Below are 16,465 nucleotides of genomic sequence, written 5' to 3' on the forward strand. Positions count from 1 at the left end.
AAATAAACATTTTGACAGCTTGACGTATAAGTTGGCTGCTAGAAGTTTGTTCAGTACTTGGCAGACTAGGGGTATATGGTCATCCATCGTCTCAGTGTAGATGAGAATGTTGTCCAAGTAGACAAGAACCTCCTTATATAGATGTATAGCACCTCATTTATTAACTGCATGAACGCCGCCAGGACCCCCTGTAGTCCGAAAGGCATGACTTTGAATTGGAAGCTCCCTAGGGGGCAATTGAACACTGTTTTCCATTCATCTCCCTCCCTGATGTGTACTTGATAGTAGGCTTCTCTGAGATCTAATTTGGTAAAGACCTTTCCTTTGTCCAGGTGGGATAGCATGTCCTTCATGAGCAGGAGGGGGTATAGATGGGGCGTTGGTACTTACCTGATACGCCCTTTCTGTTTGAGCTGCGAGGAGCATCCAGAGATGGGAGGTGCTTCAGTCTCTGCTTACTTAGGCTAAGCTCAAATTGAGGAACGCTCCTCCTTCATCATGTGACTCTTCCCGGGCGTTCCCCAGTTTTTGCGAAGGTGAGAGGAAAAGAAGTGCTGCTCCTATCCCTATCACCTAAATATTTTTTTTTTTTTGGTCCTTGGCCGAGAGAGAGAGGCCCCACCAGATGGAAATTAGGGTGGGGCTGGATGCTCCTCGCAGCTCAAACAGAAAGGGCGTATCAGGTAAGTACCAATGCCCCTTCTCCTATGAGCTGCTCAGAGCATCTAGAGATGGGACATACCAAAGCTTGGCCTGTCCTAAGGGAGGGACTCCGTCTGGTCCTGAATCTCCCTAGGGTCCCTAAGAACACGCTGCAGGACTCGCCTGCCAAATGAAGCCTCCGCAGAGGCAAACACGTCAATTTTATAGTGCCGAATGAAGGGGGAAGGTGAGGCCCAAGTCGCAGCCCGGCATATTTTGATTATTGGTGCCTGGGTAGCCCAGGCCGCAGAGGTGGCTGCGCTCCTGGTTGAATGGGCTGTTATGCCCTTGGGAACTGGAAGGGCTTGGGACTGATACGATTTAGCTATGGCCGCCCTAATCCATCGTCCTATGGTAGAAGATGACACCTTGTGACCCAGAGTTTGGGGTTGGAAAGATAGAAAAAGGGCCTCCGACTTCCTGAAGGGCTTTGTACGTTTGATGTAAATGCGCAGAGCGCGCCTTACATCAAGTTTGTGCCATTGCTGTTCCCTTTCCTGTGATGGATTGGGACAAAAATTGGGGAGGATGAGCTCCTGTGCTCTGTGGAAAGCCGAATTAACCTTTGGCAGAAAGGTGGGGTCGGGTCGGAGGATCACCCTATCTGCGTGAAAGACACAGAGGTCTTGCCTGACAGATAGAGCTGCTATTTCTGAGATACATCGGGCTGATGTAATGGCCACCAGGAAAACCACTTTATATGTTAGGAATTGGAGACCCGTCTCCCTCAGGGGCTCGAAAGGCTCTTTGGTGAGGGAGAGGAGGACTTTATTGAGGTCCCAGGTGAGATAACAGTGGACTGGGGGGGGGCGTAAATTGGTAGCCCCTCTAAGAAAGGCTTGGATGAGGGCGTGGTGAGAGAGGGAACTGAGACCTTCGTAAGAAAGGACTGATGACAGGGCAGCTACCTGATGCTTTAGCGTGTTAGGAGACAGCCCTTGTCAAGTCCCTCCTGGAGAAACTCTAAAATTTGAGCTATGGAGGGAGAAACTGGGTTGATTTGAAGTTTGTTGCACCAACGACAGAAGATGGCCCAAGTGGCATTATAAATTTGGATTGTTGAAGGTCGTCTGGCAGCTAGGATGATGTCAATGACCTTATTTGAGAGCTGTCCTTTCCTCAAGGTGCTCCGCTCAACCTCCAGACGGTCAGTTGGAGCCATTGCGGGTCCGGGTGTAGGAGGGGCCCCTGGGACAGGGAAATTCTGTTTGGAGGGATCCTCCAGGGAGGTGCCACCGAAAGGGTGCGGAGGTCCGCAAACCACGGTCGTCTGGGCCAATAAGGGGCCACCAGGAGCAACTCTGCCTTTTCGTGGAGCAGCTTCTGGATAACCCTGGGTACCAGAGGCAGAGGAAGGAATGCATAGAGGAGCCCCGGGGGCCATGGGCAGCGGAGCGCATTGTGATTCTCCGCTCCTTGGGAGGGGTATCTTGACAGGAATCTTGGGAGCTGGGTATTGAGGGGGGAGGCAAACAGGTCTATCACCGTTTTCCCGAATATCCTTGTTGCTTCTCTGAACAGGGATGGGTGGAGGCGCCACTCCGATTGGTCTATGGTGGCCCTGCTCAGCCAGTCTCCCTGGATATTTGATAGCCCTGATATGTGCTCTGCCTTGATGGACAGAAGGTTGGTCTCTGCCCAGCGACAGAGGCGCTCGGCTTCCTTCATCAGTTGGAATGAATGTGTGCCCCCTTGTTTGTTGATGTGTGCTTTGGCTGTGATGTCTGTCAAAATGAGGACGTGTTGCCCGCATACCTGGGGGAGGAAGCTGCGCAGGGCCAGGAGAACGGCGTGAAGCTCCAGCCAATTTATACTGCACGATTGTTCTATTGCAGTCCATCTCCCCTGGGATGAGAGAGATTGGAAGTGGGCACCCCATCCGGATAGGCTGGCATCCGTGGTGATGGTCAGCCTTTGAGGTTCCTTGAAGAAGCAGCCCTTGTTGATGAGTGGTCTTGCCCACCAGAGGAGGGACGTGAGGACTTTGGGCGGGACCTTGACTGGGAACTTGGAATTGCTTCTTCCGGATCTCTGGTACAGGAGCAGGAACCACTGTAGGGATCTGGTATGAAGACGGGCCCAGGGAAAAATAGAAATGCAGGAGATCATTTTCCCCAATAATTTTGACAATTCCAATAAGGGCACCCTCTTGCGGTGCCTAATTTTCCTAACCAATTTCTGAATACTGAGGAGTCTTTCTGAGGACAGGTAGACCTTACCTTCCACTGTGTTGATAAGAGCTCCTAAGTGGGTTATCCGAGTAGAAGGGAATAACTGGCTCTTTTTCCAATTTATGAGGAACCCATGTTCCTGAAGGGAATCTAAGGTTGCCTGGCTGTCCCTAACTGCCTGATCGATAGATGAAGACTGAATTAAAATATCATCTAGATAACATTGGAGACAGATGGGGGTATTTCTGATATGAGCTGCCAGAGCTGCCAGGACCTTGGTAAAGGTTCTGGGGGCGGAAGCCAGTCCGAAGGGAAGGGCCACGTACTCAAAGTGTTGGTTATTGTAACAGAACCTTAGGAATTTGGAGTGGGAAGGCCGAATGGCGATGTGTAGGTAAGCTTCTGTTAAGTCTATGGATGTGAGGAAGTCCCCCGTCTGATTCCCAGTAGTATGGATTGAAGGGTGTGCATTTTGAACTTGCAGTAAGTTAAGAAACGGTTAAGTCGCTTCAAATCTAAGATGGCCCGCCATCCCCCCGAGTGTTTTGGAACGATGAAGAGGTGGGAATAAAAACCCCGACCTCGTTGGTCTGGTTGAACAGGTTGGATGGCCCTTATGTTAAGGAGGTGCTGGATGGCGGAAGTCATCAGATTGCGTTTAATCGGGTCTTTGGAGGGGGGGATGCCATAAAGAAATTTGGGGGGGTGGAATGGAACTCGAGAGCAAGGCCAAATCTAACGGTCTCCCTGACCCAAGAGTCAGAAGTAGAAGAGTCCCATATAGTGGCAAATGACTTTAGGCGCCTGCCAATGGGGATAGAGTCCTTATGTCTATCTGGGACGTCGGTAAGGCCTGCTTCCGGACCCCCGAAACGGCATTTTATATTGGCCGCCCCTCCTACTCCTGTCTCCAGAGTTGGGTCGATCCTGGAGTTGGCCCGGTCTGAAAGAGGGAGGCCTCTGATATCTGGGAGAGAAGGGGGCCTGGTAAGAGGGCCGAAAGGAGCCCCTCAGAAAGGGCTGCAGCTGTCTGGGGTCTGACCTTCGGGTGAGGGAAGGGAGGAATTTCTTTTTGTTCCTGGTTTCCATAAGTAAAGGGTCCAGGGAGGAGCCGAATAGTTTGTCCCCCAGTAAGGGCGAGGAGGCCAGCTTGGCCTTGTTCTTAAAATCCTCCTGCCAGTATCTGAGCCATAGTAGGCGGCGGGCCTGGACGTGCGACGTAATCGCCCTGGCAGAAAATTTGACGGAGTGATATGTGGCGTCTGCTGAAAACTCAGCTGCGGTGGTGATCTTAGCAATGTCCTGGTGTGCTCTGGAGTTAGAAGCAGGGACATGCTGTCTAAGCTGGCGCAGCCATCTTGTAAAGAAAGATGCAGCCGTAGCCGATCTTATGGCCCATGCGTCCGACTGATGGGCCCTGCGCAGGGCCAGCTCGGCGCGCTTTTCCTCCGGTTTTAGGGCTTCTAAGGCCTCAGTAGGATTCCAGGAGGATGCCAGGCCCACAATGGGCTCGTCAACCTCAGGGGTGTTCAACAGATTAGAGAAGTCCGGGTCGAGATTGAATTTTTTTTTGTCATGGTTAGAGGGGGCTGGGGGGACCCCTACGGATGCCAGTTGTTTTTGAACCAGATCTGCGAGGATAGGAGGAGTTGGAATAGTTTCGGCCTCTACCACTGGTTGGTTAAAAATGAGGTCTTCTGGTCCCTCCCCAGAGGGGGTAGGGTGGGGTGAGGGGGATTGCTTACTCAAACCTGAAATATTTTTGGCCTTATACAATAAGGATTTGAATAGTTGAGGCTTAAAGAGGCCCGCGAAAGTGGGCTGGTCAGGGGTGAGCCCCTCATCCTTGGACATTTTGTCCTCTAGGGGATCTGTGTCTGATAGGGGTTCGCTATAGTGTATGGATCCCAGATCGAAGTTGTGTGGGTCCATGAAGTGATCGCCCTCCTCCTCCTCTGCCCCCTCCTCCATCTCCTCCTGCCTCTGGAGTGGGGGTTCCCTAAGTAAGGGCACCTGAGTTAGATGTTGTTCAGATCTGGGTAGGAACCTCACCGAGTGAGATTCCTGTTCAGAGCCTACCGGATACAGACTGGGCCTGGTGGCTTGCTGGATGCCAGATGCGATGCCTTGGCGAATAGCCAACTCCATCCAGGATCTTATCTTCTCAGGGATCTCCTCAGGGAGAGACTCCTCTTGGCGGAGACCAGCAGCGGTTGGGGTGAAGGTGGCCTCTGGAGTCCTTCTGGCCAATGTTTCAGGAATCAGTGCCTGTTGTTCCTGAGGTGGCAAGCTGCGCCTGGAGGAGAAGGAAACATCTGGGGGGGAGGTTGAGCAGAGGTAGAGGGACTGGAGGATGGAGGAACCTGAGGCACCTTGGGTGCTTCCTTAGATCTCCTTTCTATTTCTTTTTGTATGGCCTTGTGGCGCCTTAGGGCATCCCTCTGGGCCGCTTTGGAGGTCTCCTTAGCCTGCTTGCGCAAGTGGTGTGTTTTGGCTTTTGCCTTCAAGGAAGGTCCTCTCGAGGTATTGCCATCTGCCATTGCAATGGTCTAAATATGGCTGGCGTAAGATAAAGAAATGATATGAGGCGGTTGGCACGCCCAGGGCCTGATCTGGCAAGACGGTGTCCCTGATCAGTATTACCTCCCCCTTTTAGAAAAATTTATCTTTCTATTCTCTCCTTTCTTTTCTTTATCTATCTATCTATCTATCTATCTATCTATCTATCTATCCATCCATCCATCCATCCATCCATCCATCCATCCATCCATCCATCCATCTAGTAGAGATATGTAGAGGTAGCCAAAGAGGAGAGAATTGAGCCGTATCACAGTGATAATATTTTTAAGTTTGAAAATATTATACTGTCAAATATGAATAAATGCTATAATCAAGTTTGAGTTATATTTCTATCCCTGCTCCTGGGATAACAGAAAGAAAGCCAATAAGCCGGATATCGAAACGGCTAGGCCCAGTCGAGTTAAGGTTAGGGTCTGAGCAGCCTCTCTGCACAGGCTGACACGAGGCCTGGATGCAGCTGCTGTGCTGCTGGAGAAGCTGTGAGGCTGGCCAACAAGACTCCAATTAAATACAAGCCAAGGTAATCTGGAGTAAAAACTACAGAAAAAAGCCAGGCGGAGGCCTGCTGTTTTGAAAAATTTCCACTCACAGCTTCAGAAATGCGAAAAAACAAAATGGCGCGCGTCACGAGGCAGCCTCCAAAATGGCGGCCGCTAAAAACGTGTGCCTCCCAGAAGCGTTTTCCCCGCCTGGGAGATGAAGCCAAGGGCTCAGATAGCAAAGAAAAGTAAAGTAAAGGCTTCTCTGGGTAATGAAAGCAACGGCGTTCGAGGGTGGGGGGAAAAACGGTATGGCTCTAACGGAGCAAAACGCTGTGAAACGCCTTGAAACGGAGCGGTTTTTAAAGCAACAAGGATTCGAGGCAGAGAGGAGAAGAGAGAGAGAGGGGGGGGGAATTGGCTATGGGAGGTAGTGCGAAAAAAATGCTACTGACCCTCCCTTCACCTCCCTTGGGGGGCGAAAAACTGCACTTCCCCCTTAATGGCAAGTATACCAATTTAAACCAATGCGCAGGGGCTAAGGAGAGAGAAATCAAACCTGAGAGCTGAATAATAAGAGATAATTCCAAGTTTCTTGCTTCGGCCAAGGAGCAAAGAGAGAGCACAGCCTGTCTCGCACGAGGCTGAGCAAAAACTGGGGAACGCCCGGGAAGAGTCACATGATGAAGGAGGAGCGTTCCTCAATTCGAGCTCAGCCTAAGCAAGCAGAGACTGAAGCACCTCCCATCTCTGGATGCTCCGAGCAGCTCATAGGAGAATGTGTACACATAGTCCATTGATAGCCCTAAAGTCTATGCATAATCTCATAGTCCCATCTTTTTTTTCTTTGAACAGGAGTGGGGCTGCGACTCTGGTCTGGTTTCCCTCTGTCTCTGGTTCCTAGCAGCTTCCTCATGCCGCTACTGCATAATGCCCCATCGACTTATGGCTACTCGGAACCACTCAGTTCGGGATGTCCCAATAGGTGATTACTTTGCTAATTTACTTGTCCAGGCTTGTTCTAAAAAAAATGAACCAGCATCCGCTCAGGCAAAAGGGGTAGCTTCCCGCTGATTCTCCTGAATTCACGAATGTGTTCCTTGATGGGTTGCCCACTCTGCTTTAGGTTGCTGAGCTCATCTTCTGCATACGAGTCATCCTCTGCCTCCTCAAATCGGGCCTCTAGCAGTCATAGGAAGTCATATGTGTCATGTAGTTGAGGGGCCCTTCTCTTGTGGACGGTTGCGAGCATCCTCTTCTTCCTCTAACCCCTCAGAAATGGCATTCACCATGGCTCTAGGGGAAGGGTAGAGATGTCCATAGTGTTCTAGGTGGATCCCAACTGAGTCAAGGAATAGAGCTAGCTGGTCTGGGTCCCCATCAAATTTTCTTCTGAATGGAGGTTGTTCGTAGAGCTCTGCTCCACCCTCCTGTCGCCCTCTGTAAGCCTGCACTTGAGGTAGTTGGTCTTCCTCCCCGGCTCTAGCTCGCACAGGAAGAAGGGATTGCCTGCTGTGTGGGGGAGGAACTGGTTGCTATTGCTGGCTCTTTTTTTCTTCTGGTGGGTAGAGAAGGGAGGCTGTGGTCTTGCCTCCTCACTTCAAAAGGCTCCGTGGAAACTCCTTTCTGTTTTGGGTAGCATGATGGGCCCTGATCTCTAATGCCAAATTCCTCCCTCAGCTGCTCTATAGATCTCCCCAGGGATCCCATCAGGAGCTTTGGGGCTCTGGCCTGTTCCCAGTCCCACAGCCAATCCACTCTTCCCAGTTCACTCAGGGGCTTTCTCCCCCTTTTGGCCTGGAGATAGGGGAGCTCAGCTTCTGAAGCTTTGAGGAATTTTTTTTCCTACCAGTGTATTTCTCCACTTCAGCAAGCTCTTTTTTGATAGTCCTCCCTCTTCCATGGCTGTTTAAGTTTCTCTTCATGCACCCCAGATCTCGGGGAGAGATGGGAAAGGCTGGGCGTCAGGTACCCCAGTAATGGTGATTAATTATGAGAATCAGCTAGCTGTCGGAATTCCAGCAGTTATCCCAATTAAATAATGAGTCTCGAGCCAAACTTCCAAAATTTCAAAGGATTTATTAAGAGTTGACATGTGGGCATGACCTGGATGTAGCCTATTCTGAGCCATGTAATTCACTGTCATCCTTGACCCTGGTTTTCCCCCACCCCCCATAATTCATATTCTCCAACAAAATGCATTCATAGCCAAGAGTTATCAATCATGTTCTCCAATTAGAGATCTGTGCAGCAAAAACTTTGATTGCTTAGTTATTATCTGTGGAAGATACTAATGGAATGCACTTTCAGTTCCAAATTGTTACACTGCTCTTTCAAATTCCTGTCCTCCCCTCCCCCCTTTTCTGTTTCTGGCAACTCTAAAACAGGCATAGAAATGTTTTATGAGTTGACATGAGAACTTTAATCCATTCTTATTTTGTATGTTAATATAGCTTTAATTTGGGATTCAGTAGCTGTTTTTAATGTCTTGCTGGAGAGGATTCAGCTCAGAAACAAACTGATAATCAAGGATAAGTTTCCAGAAGGTTGCTATTTCTGTTATGGAACCTGCTCTACAGAACAGCCCACAACCCACTCTATTGGTTTAATATGGCTGTGAAAACCTGACTCTTCTCCCAATTGTTGTATTTGGGATATTTGCAAGGGCTGTGTGGCTTTGCTAAGCCTCAATATATTTTCATTTATTTCTTTCTTTTTTTTTTTAAAACAAGTTTTATTAATTTTTAAAACACACAAATTATCATTATTCATTACATGTTTAAACCTTTTTCCATTGTAAATTTAACAAGTCAGATAAATTATGATTCTGTTTTAAACCATTTCCATATAACATACCAAAACCTCTTATTCAATTTCTCTTTACTTCTCTTTACTCTTATTCAATATCATTATTATTATTTCATCTGTTTCTTTCTGACTTAGTTACCATTATTCTCATTCTATATTTCTACAAGTTTTTACTAATTCTCCCCCCAAAAAAGACATATACACACAACACACAAAACATAAAAAAAATCTTTTTGGAAAGTAACTTGGACCCAGGTGTCTCTCTCTTCATGGACTTCAATTATATTCATGCTCATCTTACATATCATTACTTATTTTATTTACCATTCTAAGCCTTCTATATTAACTTCTCCACATATTTCACACTTCTTAATTCTACCTTAATTAATCATCTTAGTTTGAATCATTATATTTGTATCTTTTGTCCATTTTTATCATCCCTTTGTCTCATTCCTTATGAAAAAAAAAGAAAATCAGTTTCTCCTGAAATCATTAATCAGAGTATGATGCCTTTCTATCTCCCCCCTAAGTTAATCAAATTAATCTTTAAAATAATATCTAATACCCAATCAGATTTTGCTTGGTACATTCTATCTAACTAATACATCCAATACAATTAAGTGCATAATTAGACAATAAATCCAAATATTAAAAAAAAAAAACTATAATAAAAATTTTATAATAACATCAATACCATAATTTTATTAAACTCTTTAATTAAAACAATATTCTAAACCTCTCCTATTATTAAGTTTTAAAGCCAATCATTTTTAAACATTTTAACATTTTAATCTTTTATCAACTCTTAAACCATTGCAATACTACCATCTCATCTTATGTACCTTGCAAAATCTTTTTTTTTTAAAAAAATTATACTTTATCCATTATCCATAAAAAATTCCTTTTTTTCATTTATTTTCATTTATTTCTTTGGTTTAATTTAGATGGGCGCCTATCTATCCATGAAATTCTAGATAGTGAAAAAGATAAACAAAGAATTGCAATTCTTTGTTTATCTTTTTCACTATCTAGAATTTTATGGATAGATAGGCGCCCATCTAAATTGGATAGACTACCAAGAGGTCCTGGAGCTGTAGATTTAGATTAAGAAGTTGAAAAAATATTCTGAAAGAAAACAGAGGCAAACTATCTTTATAATGATACCAAAGAAATAACATACATATGTGTTGAAACCATCATCAGGGCATGTTTTGTCTAAGGAAAGAGGAAGCAGAAGTGAGGAAAGGTAGGGAAAAGAAAAGAAAAAGAAGCATTGACTTCGGACTCTCTCTGTTGCAGTAAAATAAAGCATTAGCATCAAATCACAGCTTTTTGTTTTTCCATAATAATATGAACAAATCATTTCTATAAAGATCTTATCAATCTATAAAACCCAAAGTCAAAATTACATTCTTTTCTACATCAAGCATGAAATTCAGAAGCAGTTTCCATGTGGAAACAAAAGTACTTATGTTTTTTTTCTTTAATCAGAGTAGTCAGTTTTGCCATTTCAGCCAACTCCATCAACCATTCTTCCGTGGTAGGAATCAAAGTGTATTTTCATTTTTGCTCCTACAATAGTCTTGCTGCTGTCAACATGTATAGTAATGAAGTTCCACATTTTTTCTCCCGTTCTTTTTCCATTAGTCCCAAAAGGAAAACTTCTGGTTTCATTTCTATCTCCATTTTCACAATTTTCTGTATTAGAGTGAATCATACTCCAAAATTTTTTTGCGTTATCACATGTCCATCATAGATGATAAAAAGTCCCTTCCTTATTCTTACACTTCCAATATTCATTTGACATACCTGTATACATCCTAGATAGCTTATCTGCAGTGGTGGGATTCAAAATTTTTTACTATCAGTTCTGTGGGCGTGGCTTGGTGGGCATAGCAGGGGAAGGATACTGGAAAATCTCCAGTCAGAGGTGGTATTTGCTGGTTCTCCAAACTACTCAAAATTTCTGCTACTGGTTCTTCAGAACTGGTCAAAACCTGCTGAATACCACCACTGCTTATCTGCTGTTAAATACTGTACCAGCTTCTGCATTAATTCTCCCTTGGGCTTGATGCCTCATAATGACTTGCACTGCCTTCTGGGGAAGGCAAATGATGGAGCTGACCATTTCTTTGTGATAGCTTTTGTACTGTGGCATTTGGGACAAGGCATCCGCTAAGAAGTTTCTGCTTTAAAGTGAAATCAAACTGGTTAAAATATTGCACCCATTGGACTTGTTTGAGCAAGAGCTTCCAAGGGGTTCTAAGTGCCTCCAGTTTCTTGTGATCAATCCATACTTTGAATGCACTTTGCTTCCCTTCAGAAGTGGTGCCAGGTTAATAATGCCCATCAGACAGCAAAAGTCTCCTTCTCCCACACTGCCCACCTCCTTTCAGGGTCAGTGAGTTTTCTGGAGATATATGCACATGGTTGTAGGTCCCTTCCTTATTTTTCTGGAGCAGCACTATGCCCACAGCTACATCACTGGCATTGACCTAGATGACAAAAGGTTCCTTGGAGTTAGGGTGTTTTAGAACCGGCTGTACTGCAAAAGTCACTTAAGCGTCTCGAATGTCCCCCGGCATTCCACTCTAGCAGTTGGCTGTGCTGTGGCTTGTCATTCCCTTTCCTGTCTTAAATAGTTAAGTGATCAGCAGGGCTATCTTGGCAAATGAGGGAATGAACTGATGGTAAAACTAGAAAGCTTTGTAGTTGCTTGCGGCTTTGGGGGGGGTGCCATTTCAGGATGACTTTCACTTTTCCAGTGTCCATCTCCACCCCCTCACTTGATTCTCGGTACCTAAATAGTCAAGGCGGGTTTTGTGAAACTTATATTTAGACAATTTAATATAGAGACTTGCAGCCAGGAACTTCTTAAGTATATGGCATTCAGCTTTGTTCAGGTATTTTCCCACGTCAGTGTAGTTGTGCTTTTAAAGTTGTAGCAACGTTTCGGCAGAATCTCATCTGCCATCATCAGGCTTCTGTATTGTGTTCGTCTATGAGACAGACTTTTATAGTTGTTTCTGTTTTAAATATGGTGCTAGCCTACTGCTGTGCCAGAATGGGTTTTTTTTTTCTTCATCCTGATTGGTTGGGAGTCTTGGTCTGTGTTTATTGGTCTTGGAGTTTGCTGTGTTCTGCTTGATTGGTGTTTCTAATATCTTCTGTCCGTTTTGTAGCTTTTTTTGTCTTGATTGGCTGGCAACATTGTGTTTCATGTATTGGAGGCTTTTAGTGCGGCTTGGCTCCGAGTAAACGGATGGCTATCATTTATTAGGAAGCTAGGTTTCATCTGGGTGCCTGGTTGGGGTGTGTTTGAGCTGGAGGTATTGGGGGGGTCTGTTTGTGCCCAGGTGTTTGCCTGGCTTGTGGTGTGGAGATTTTTTTGTTTGAGAGTGCAGGCTTCCAGATAATTGACAGTCTGGTAGAGTCATCTCTTCTATTCTTGCTTTCAAGTCTTTTTTCAATCTCTATCCAACAGCACCATTACCTTGTCTGGTGAGGGCTGTGCTGTTTTTTGCAGGTTTGCACGCCCGAAGGGTGGGGGCCACCAGGTGGGTGGGCCATGTGGGTGCACAGCCTTGAGTTCCTGTGCAGCCTGGATGAAGTGCTTTGGGGGTGTGCTTTGGGGGGAACATTTCTCTGCAGCCCGCTAAAATTTTCTCATGGACCACCAGTGGGCTGCAGCCCACCAGTTGGTGACCACTGATCTAAATAGACTAGGACCTCCTTATACAGATGACCATGAAGCACCTTATTAATCAGTTGCATGAACACAGCAGGAGCTCCTCGGAGACCGAAAGGCATCACTTTGAACTGGAAACTACCCGGGGGCAGTTAAATGCAGTCTTCCAATCATATCCCTCTTTGATCCTCACCAGTGGTGGGATTCAATTTTTTTACTACCGGTTCTGTGGGCGTGGCTTGGTGGGTGTGGCAGGGGAACGACTAAAACCTCCAGTCAGAGGTGGTATTTGCTGGTTCTCCGAATTCAAATTTTCAACTACCAGTTCTCCAGAACTGGTCAGAACCTGCTGAATACCATCTCTGATCCTCACCCTATAATATGCCTTCAATACTGAGTACATGGGAGGATTGGTACATCTATTTTTTCTGGTTGGTTTGGTGGCCTGGAGTATATACCTATGGCAATGTCATTCTTTTTTTCTTTTATATTGACCACATGCACTCTAGGTTTTCATCTTTGGTTTCATGCATTTCTGCAGCAATATAATGGTCCCTTACATACAGTGCAACTCCGCCTCCTCTTTTATGGGGTCGGGGTTTTTTGAACAGTTTTGTATCCTATCAGTATGTTCCAGTCGTGGGTTTCATCCCACCAAGTTTCTGTAATTTCAACTATATCATATCTACCTTCATGTATTAGTAGTTCAAGTTCACCCTGTTTGTTCCGCAGACTTTGTGCATTTGTATATAGGCACTTGAGATCTTTATGTCTGACTCTGGGTATGCTTCCTATGTTTCCAATTTGGTATTTGAGTTTGTTTTCCTTCCCGTCTGTCCTTACTTCATTATTTGACTTGTTTTGTAGGGTTTTTTGCTTGGAATTAGGTTTTGGAGATCCTAAAGATTGGTCACCCTCTCCCCATAATTTTAGTTGACCTAAAATTATCCATCTCAGCACATTCATGTATTTTTTTAAATTATCATATCCTCCGAAGGAATGGAAGACAGTTTCCAGTTTTGTGCATAGGTTATTCTGGCTGCAGTTATGATATGCAAAATTAAACATTGATAATTTTTCTCCATGTTTGAATCTATCATACTTAGCAGAAAGGTTTCGGGTTCAAGTTTTAAATTTTGTTTTGTTATATTTAAAATCCAATTTCTAATATTTCTCCAAAATTTCTGAGCACATGGGCAAGTCCACCACATGTGAAAATATGTTCCTTATGCGTAGTTACATTTCCAACAATTGGGTGGTAGGTTGGGGAACATCTTAGCCAGTCTCGCAGGAGGTAGGTGCCAGCGATGAACCATTTTATATAAGTTTTCTTTATACGAGACTGACATGGTTAATTTGTAATTTGTTTGCTAAATGTGTTCTCACTTATCTAATTCAATACCATGACCCACATTTTTAGCTCAAATTATCATAGATTTTGGAACTGTTTCTTCTTTTAATTTGTAGTCCAAAAGATATTTATATGTGGGAGGAAAGAGCAGGTAAATGGCTCGAAGATTTACTGTGGACCTGAGTCAGAAATAATTTAAAAAGCAAAGACTCCACAGCGGAAGGGGTGAATGTGGAGATTAAGCGGCAGCGGCTTAATTTATGTTTTTACCTCTAACTCTGGAAGTTAAATGGCAGCTTGAGAAAAGAGCAATTAAAGGAGAAAAAAGGGGGGGGACTAGATGAGAAGAAGATGTGTGAAGAAGGTTTTTATTCAAGAAAACTGCCTTTTGAAACTGAGATTGATTGATCAGAAATGTCCAAATGCCATTTTATTTGGTCTTGAAGACACCAACGAATCAGATGACATCACCAAAGTTCGTAATATCATAAGCAACTCAAATACAACAAACATCTCTCCTGAAGATATCATTGAAGTAACCAGAGATGGCCCTGAGTCCAAATACAATGATGGCTCGGTGGCCCCAAAATTTTGTAGAGTTGTTTGCAAAAATGAGTCCAGCAAACGCATATTCATTCATACAATAAATGCCATTGCAAAAATCAATCCCAACCACAAAAAACTTCGCTCAAGACCAGACTTATCTATACTGCAAAGAATCCACTTCCGTGAACTCCACAAGGAACTCAAAAGACGCCTAGACAATGGAGAGAAGGATCTCTACATTGACTACTATGCTGATTGTATCAAAAGTAAGTCACACAACCCACAACTCCACATCCAACCCTACCTCATCCAACCCACCATCACTCAAAACTAGGCACACATGCCCCTAACTACCTCAATTCCAACTACAACTTGCCTTAAATGCAAACTACTCAATGCAAGAAGCCTTGTGAATAATATACCTGAATTTCTCCTCTTACTAAATATGGCTAAATTCAACATCATATTTGTCTGTGAAACATAGCTCAACGCATCTCTCCCTGACTCCATTACCACAGTAAGAGACTATCATGTTTACCGATCAGATCGTGAAATCTGTAGAGGAGGTGGTGTTGCTATCTTCTATAAAAAGTCCTTACATCTAAAAAACATCCTAGTTACCCAAGAGCTTGCTCTTCCTGAGACCATCGTCTGTGAACTGTCCTTAAATATCACATTTCGATTCTTACTATGTTATAGAGCCCCTGATTATGACATCGAACATGTAAACAAGCTAAATTCACTACTAACATGGGCAACATCCTGCCCACACACTTTTATCTTTCTTGGTGACTTCAATCTACCTTACATTAACTTGACCCTAAATGAATGTAAAACTGAACCCATACATGCAACCTTCTACAATGCTGTAACAAACCTGGGACTGGAACAACTAGTAACCAACTATACTAAACAACTGCCTCGATCTCCTGCAATAGTTTGAATTCAATTTATGGAATACAAATTAAAGAACCCTTTTCCAACAGTGACCACAGCATGATTGACTTTTGTCTCAACATACATCCACACAAAAATCAACACAACGATGTGATCCCCAATTATAACTTCAAAAAAGGCAACTATGATCTTATAGACAACGATCTTTCTTCCCTTGATTGGCAATTTCTATTCACTGGATGCAATATTGTTGAAGACCATTACAACATATTTTTACTTGAAGTCAAAAGAGTCATCAAACTATATGTACCAATAATAACTCCAAAACCCAGAAAAAATAGATTACCCATAACAATTAGGAAGCTTCAATCCTAAAAAAGATCACTTTGGCGGAAAAACAAATCTGGTCACGTTGCAACTTCAAAAGATGATACAAAAATTTATGCCACCAGATAAAAACTGAATGCACCAATTATCACATTAAACAAGAGGAAAACCTTCTACACACCAATTCCACCCACGCTTTCTACAATTTTGTAAACAACAAACTAAAAGACTCAAGGCCCATCCCACCCCTGAAAGGACCTAATGGTAAAGACTGCAACGATGACACTATTAAAGCCAACCTCTTTAACACATTCTTTGGCTCAGTATTTGTAAACAGCAATGGATCATGCCCAGTATTTCCTAGTCGAACCACAGAAATGATCTAATACATATCGATTTTACAGTAGACAATGTTGAAAAAGCACTACTCAATCTAAAACCATCTCTATCTATTGGACCAGACAGAATATGTGCCTACTTCTTAAAAAAGCTATCCACTGCCATAGCCGAACCTCTAAGCATAATCTTTTGAAAAATCTTTCAGGACCAGCTCCTTGCCAAAACTATGGTCACAAGCCACCGTCATCACCATCTTCAAAAAGGGAGACCCCAGCCTAGTTGAAAATTACAGACCAGTCTCTCTATGCTGCGTCACCTGTAAAGTCATGGAATCAATTATTAACCAATCCATTATCCTCCACTTAGAGACAAACAACCTACTATCTAATAAACAATTTGGTTTCAGAAAAAAACTATCCTGCAATCTGCAACTCTTACACTGCAAAAACATATGGACTACACAACTGGATCAGGGCAAAGCAATAGACGCAATTTACATAGACTTCTGTTAAAGCCTTTGATTCAGTGGTACACAACAAACTACTCCTAAAACTAAAATCTTATGGTATCTCGGGAC

The 16,465-nt window shown here is 44.0% G+C and overlaps 1 protein-coding gene across 3 annotated transcripts in view; it reads left to right on the plus strand.

The window, feature by feature from the left end:
- Positions 1-16,465, plus strand: part of CRTAP (cartilage associated protein) — a 72,285-nt gene that overhangs the window by 38,119 nt on the left and 17,701 nt on the right. Inside the window, exon 7 of one of the 3 annotated variants that reach the window (XM_087948294.1) lies at positions 6,788-7,025. The exons of the other annotated variants lie outside the window; for them this stretch is intronic. Within the exon in view, the coding sequence (XP_087804420.1) occupies positions 6,788-7,006 (219 nt within the window). The 3' untranslated portion in view covers positions 7,007-7,025. Of the gene's footprint in view, positions 1-6,787; positions 7,026-16,465 lie in introns of those variants that run through there. 3 annotated transcript variants of the gene reach the window in all.

The sequence above is a fragment of the Notechis scutatus genome, chromosome Z, assembly GCF_049901735.1.
Source record: "Notechis scutatus isolate UNSWTSFEM ecotype Mainland chromosome Z, rNotScu1.2, whole genome shotgun sequence".
Lineage (NCBI taxonomy): Eukaryota > Metazoa > Chordata > Lepidosauria > Squamata > Elapidae > Notechis > Notechis scutatus.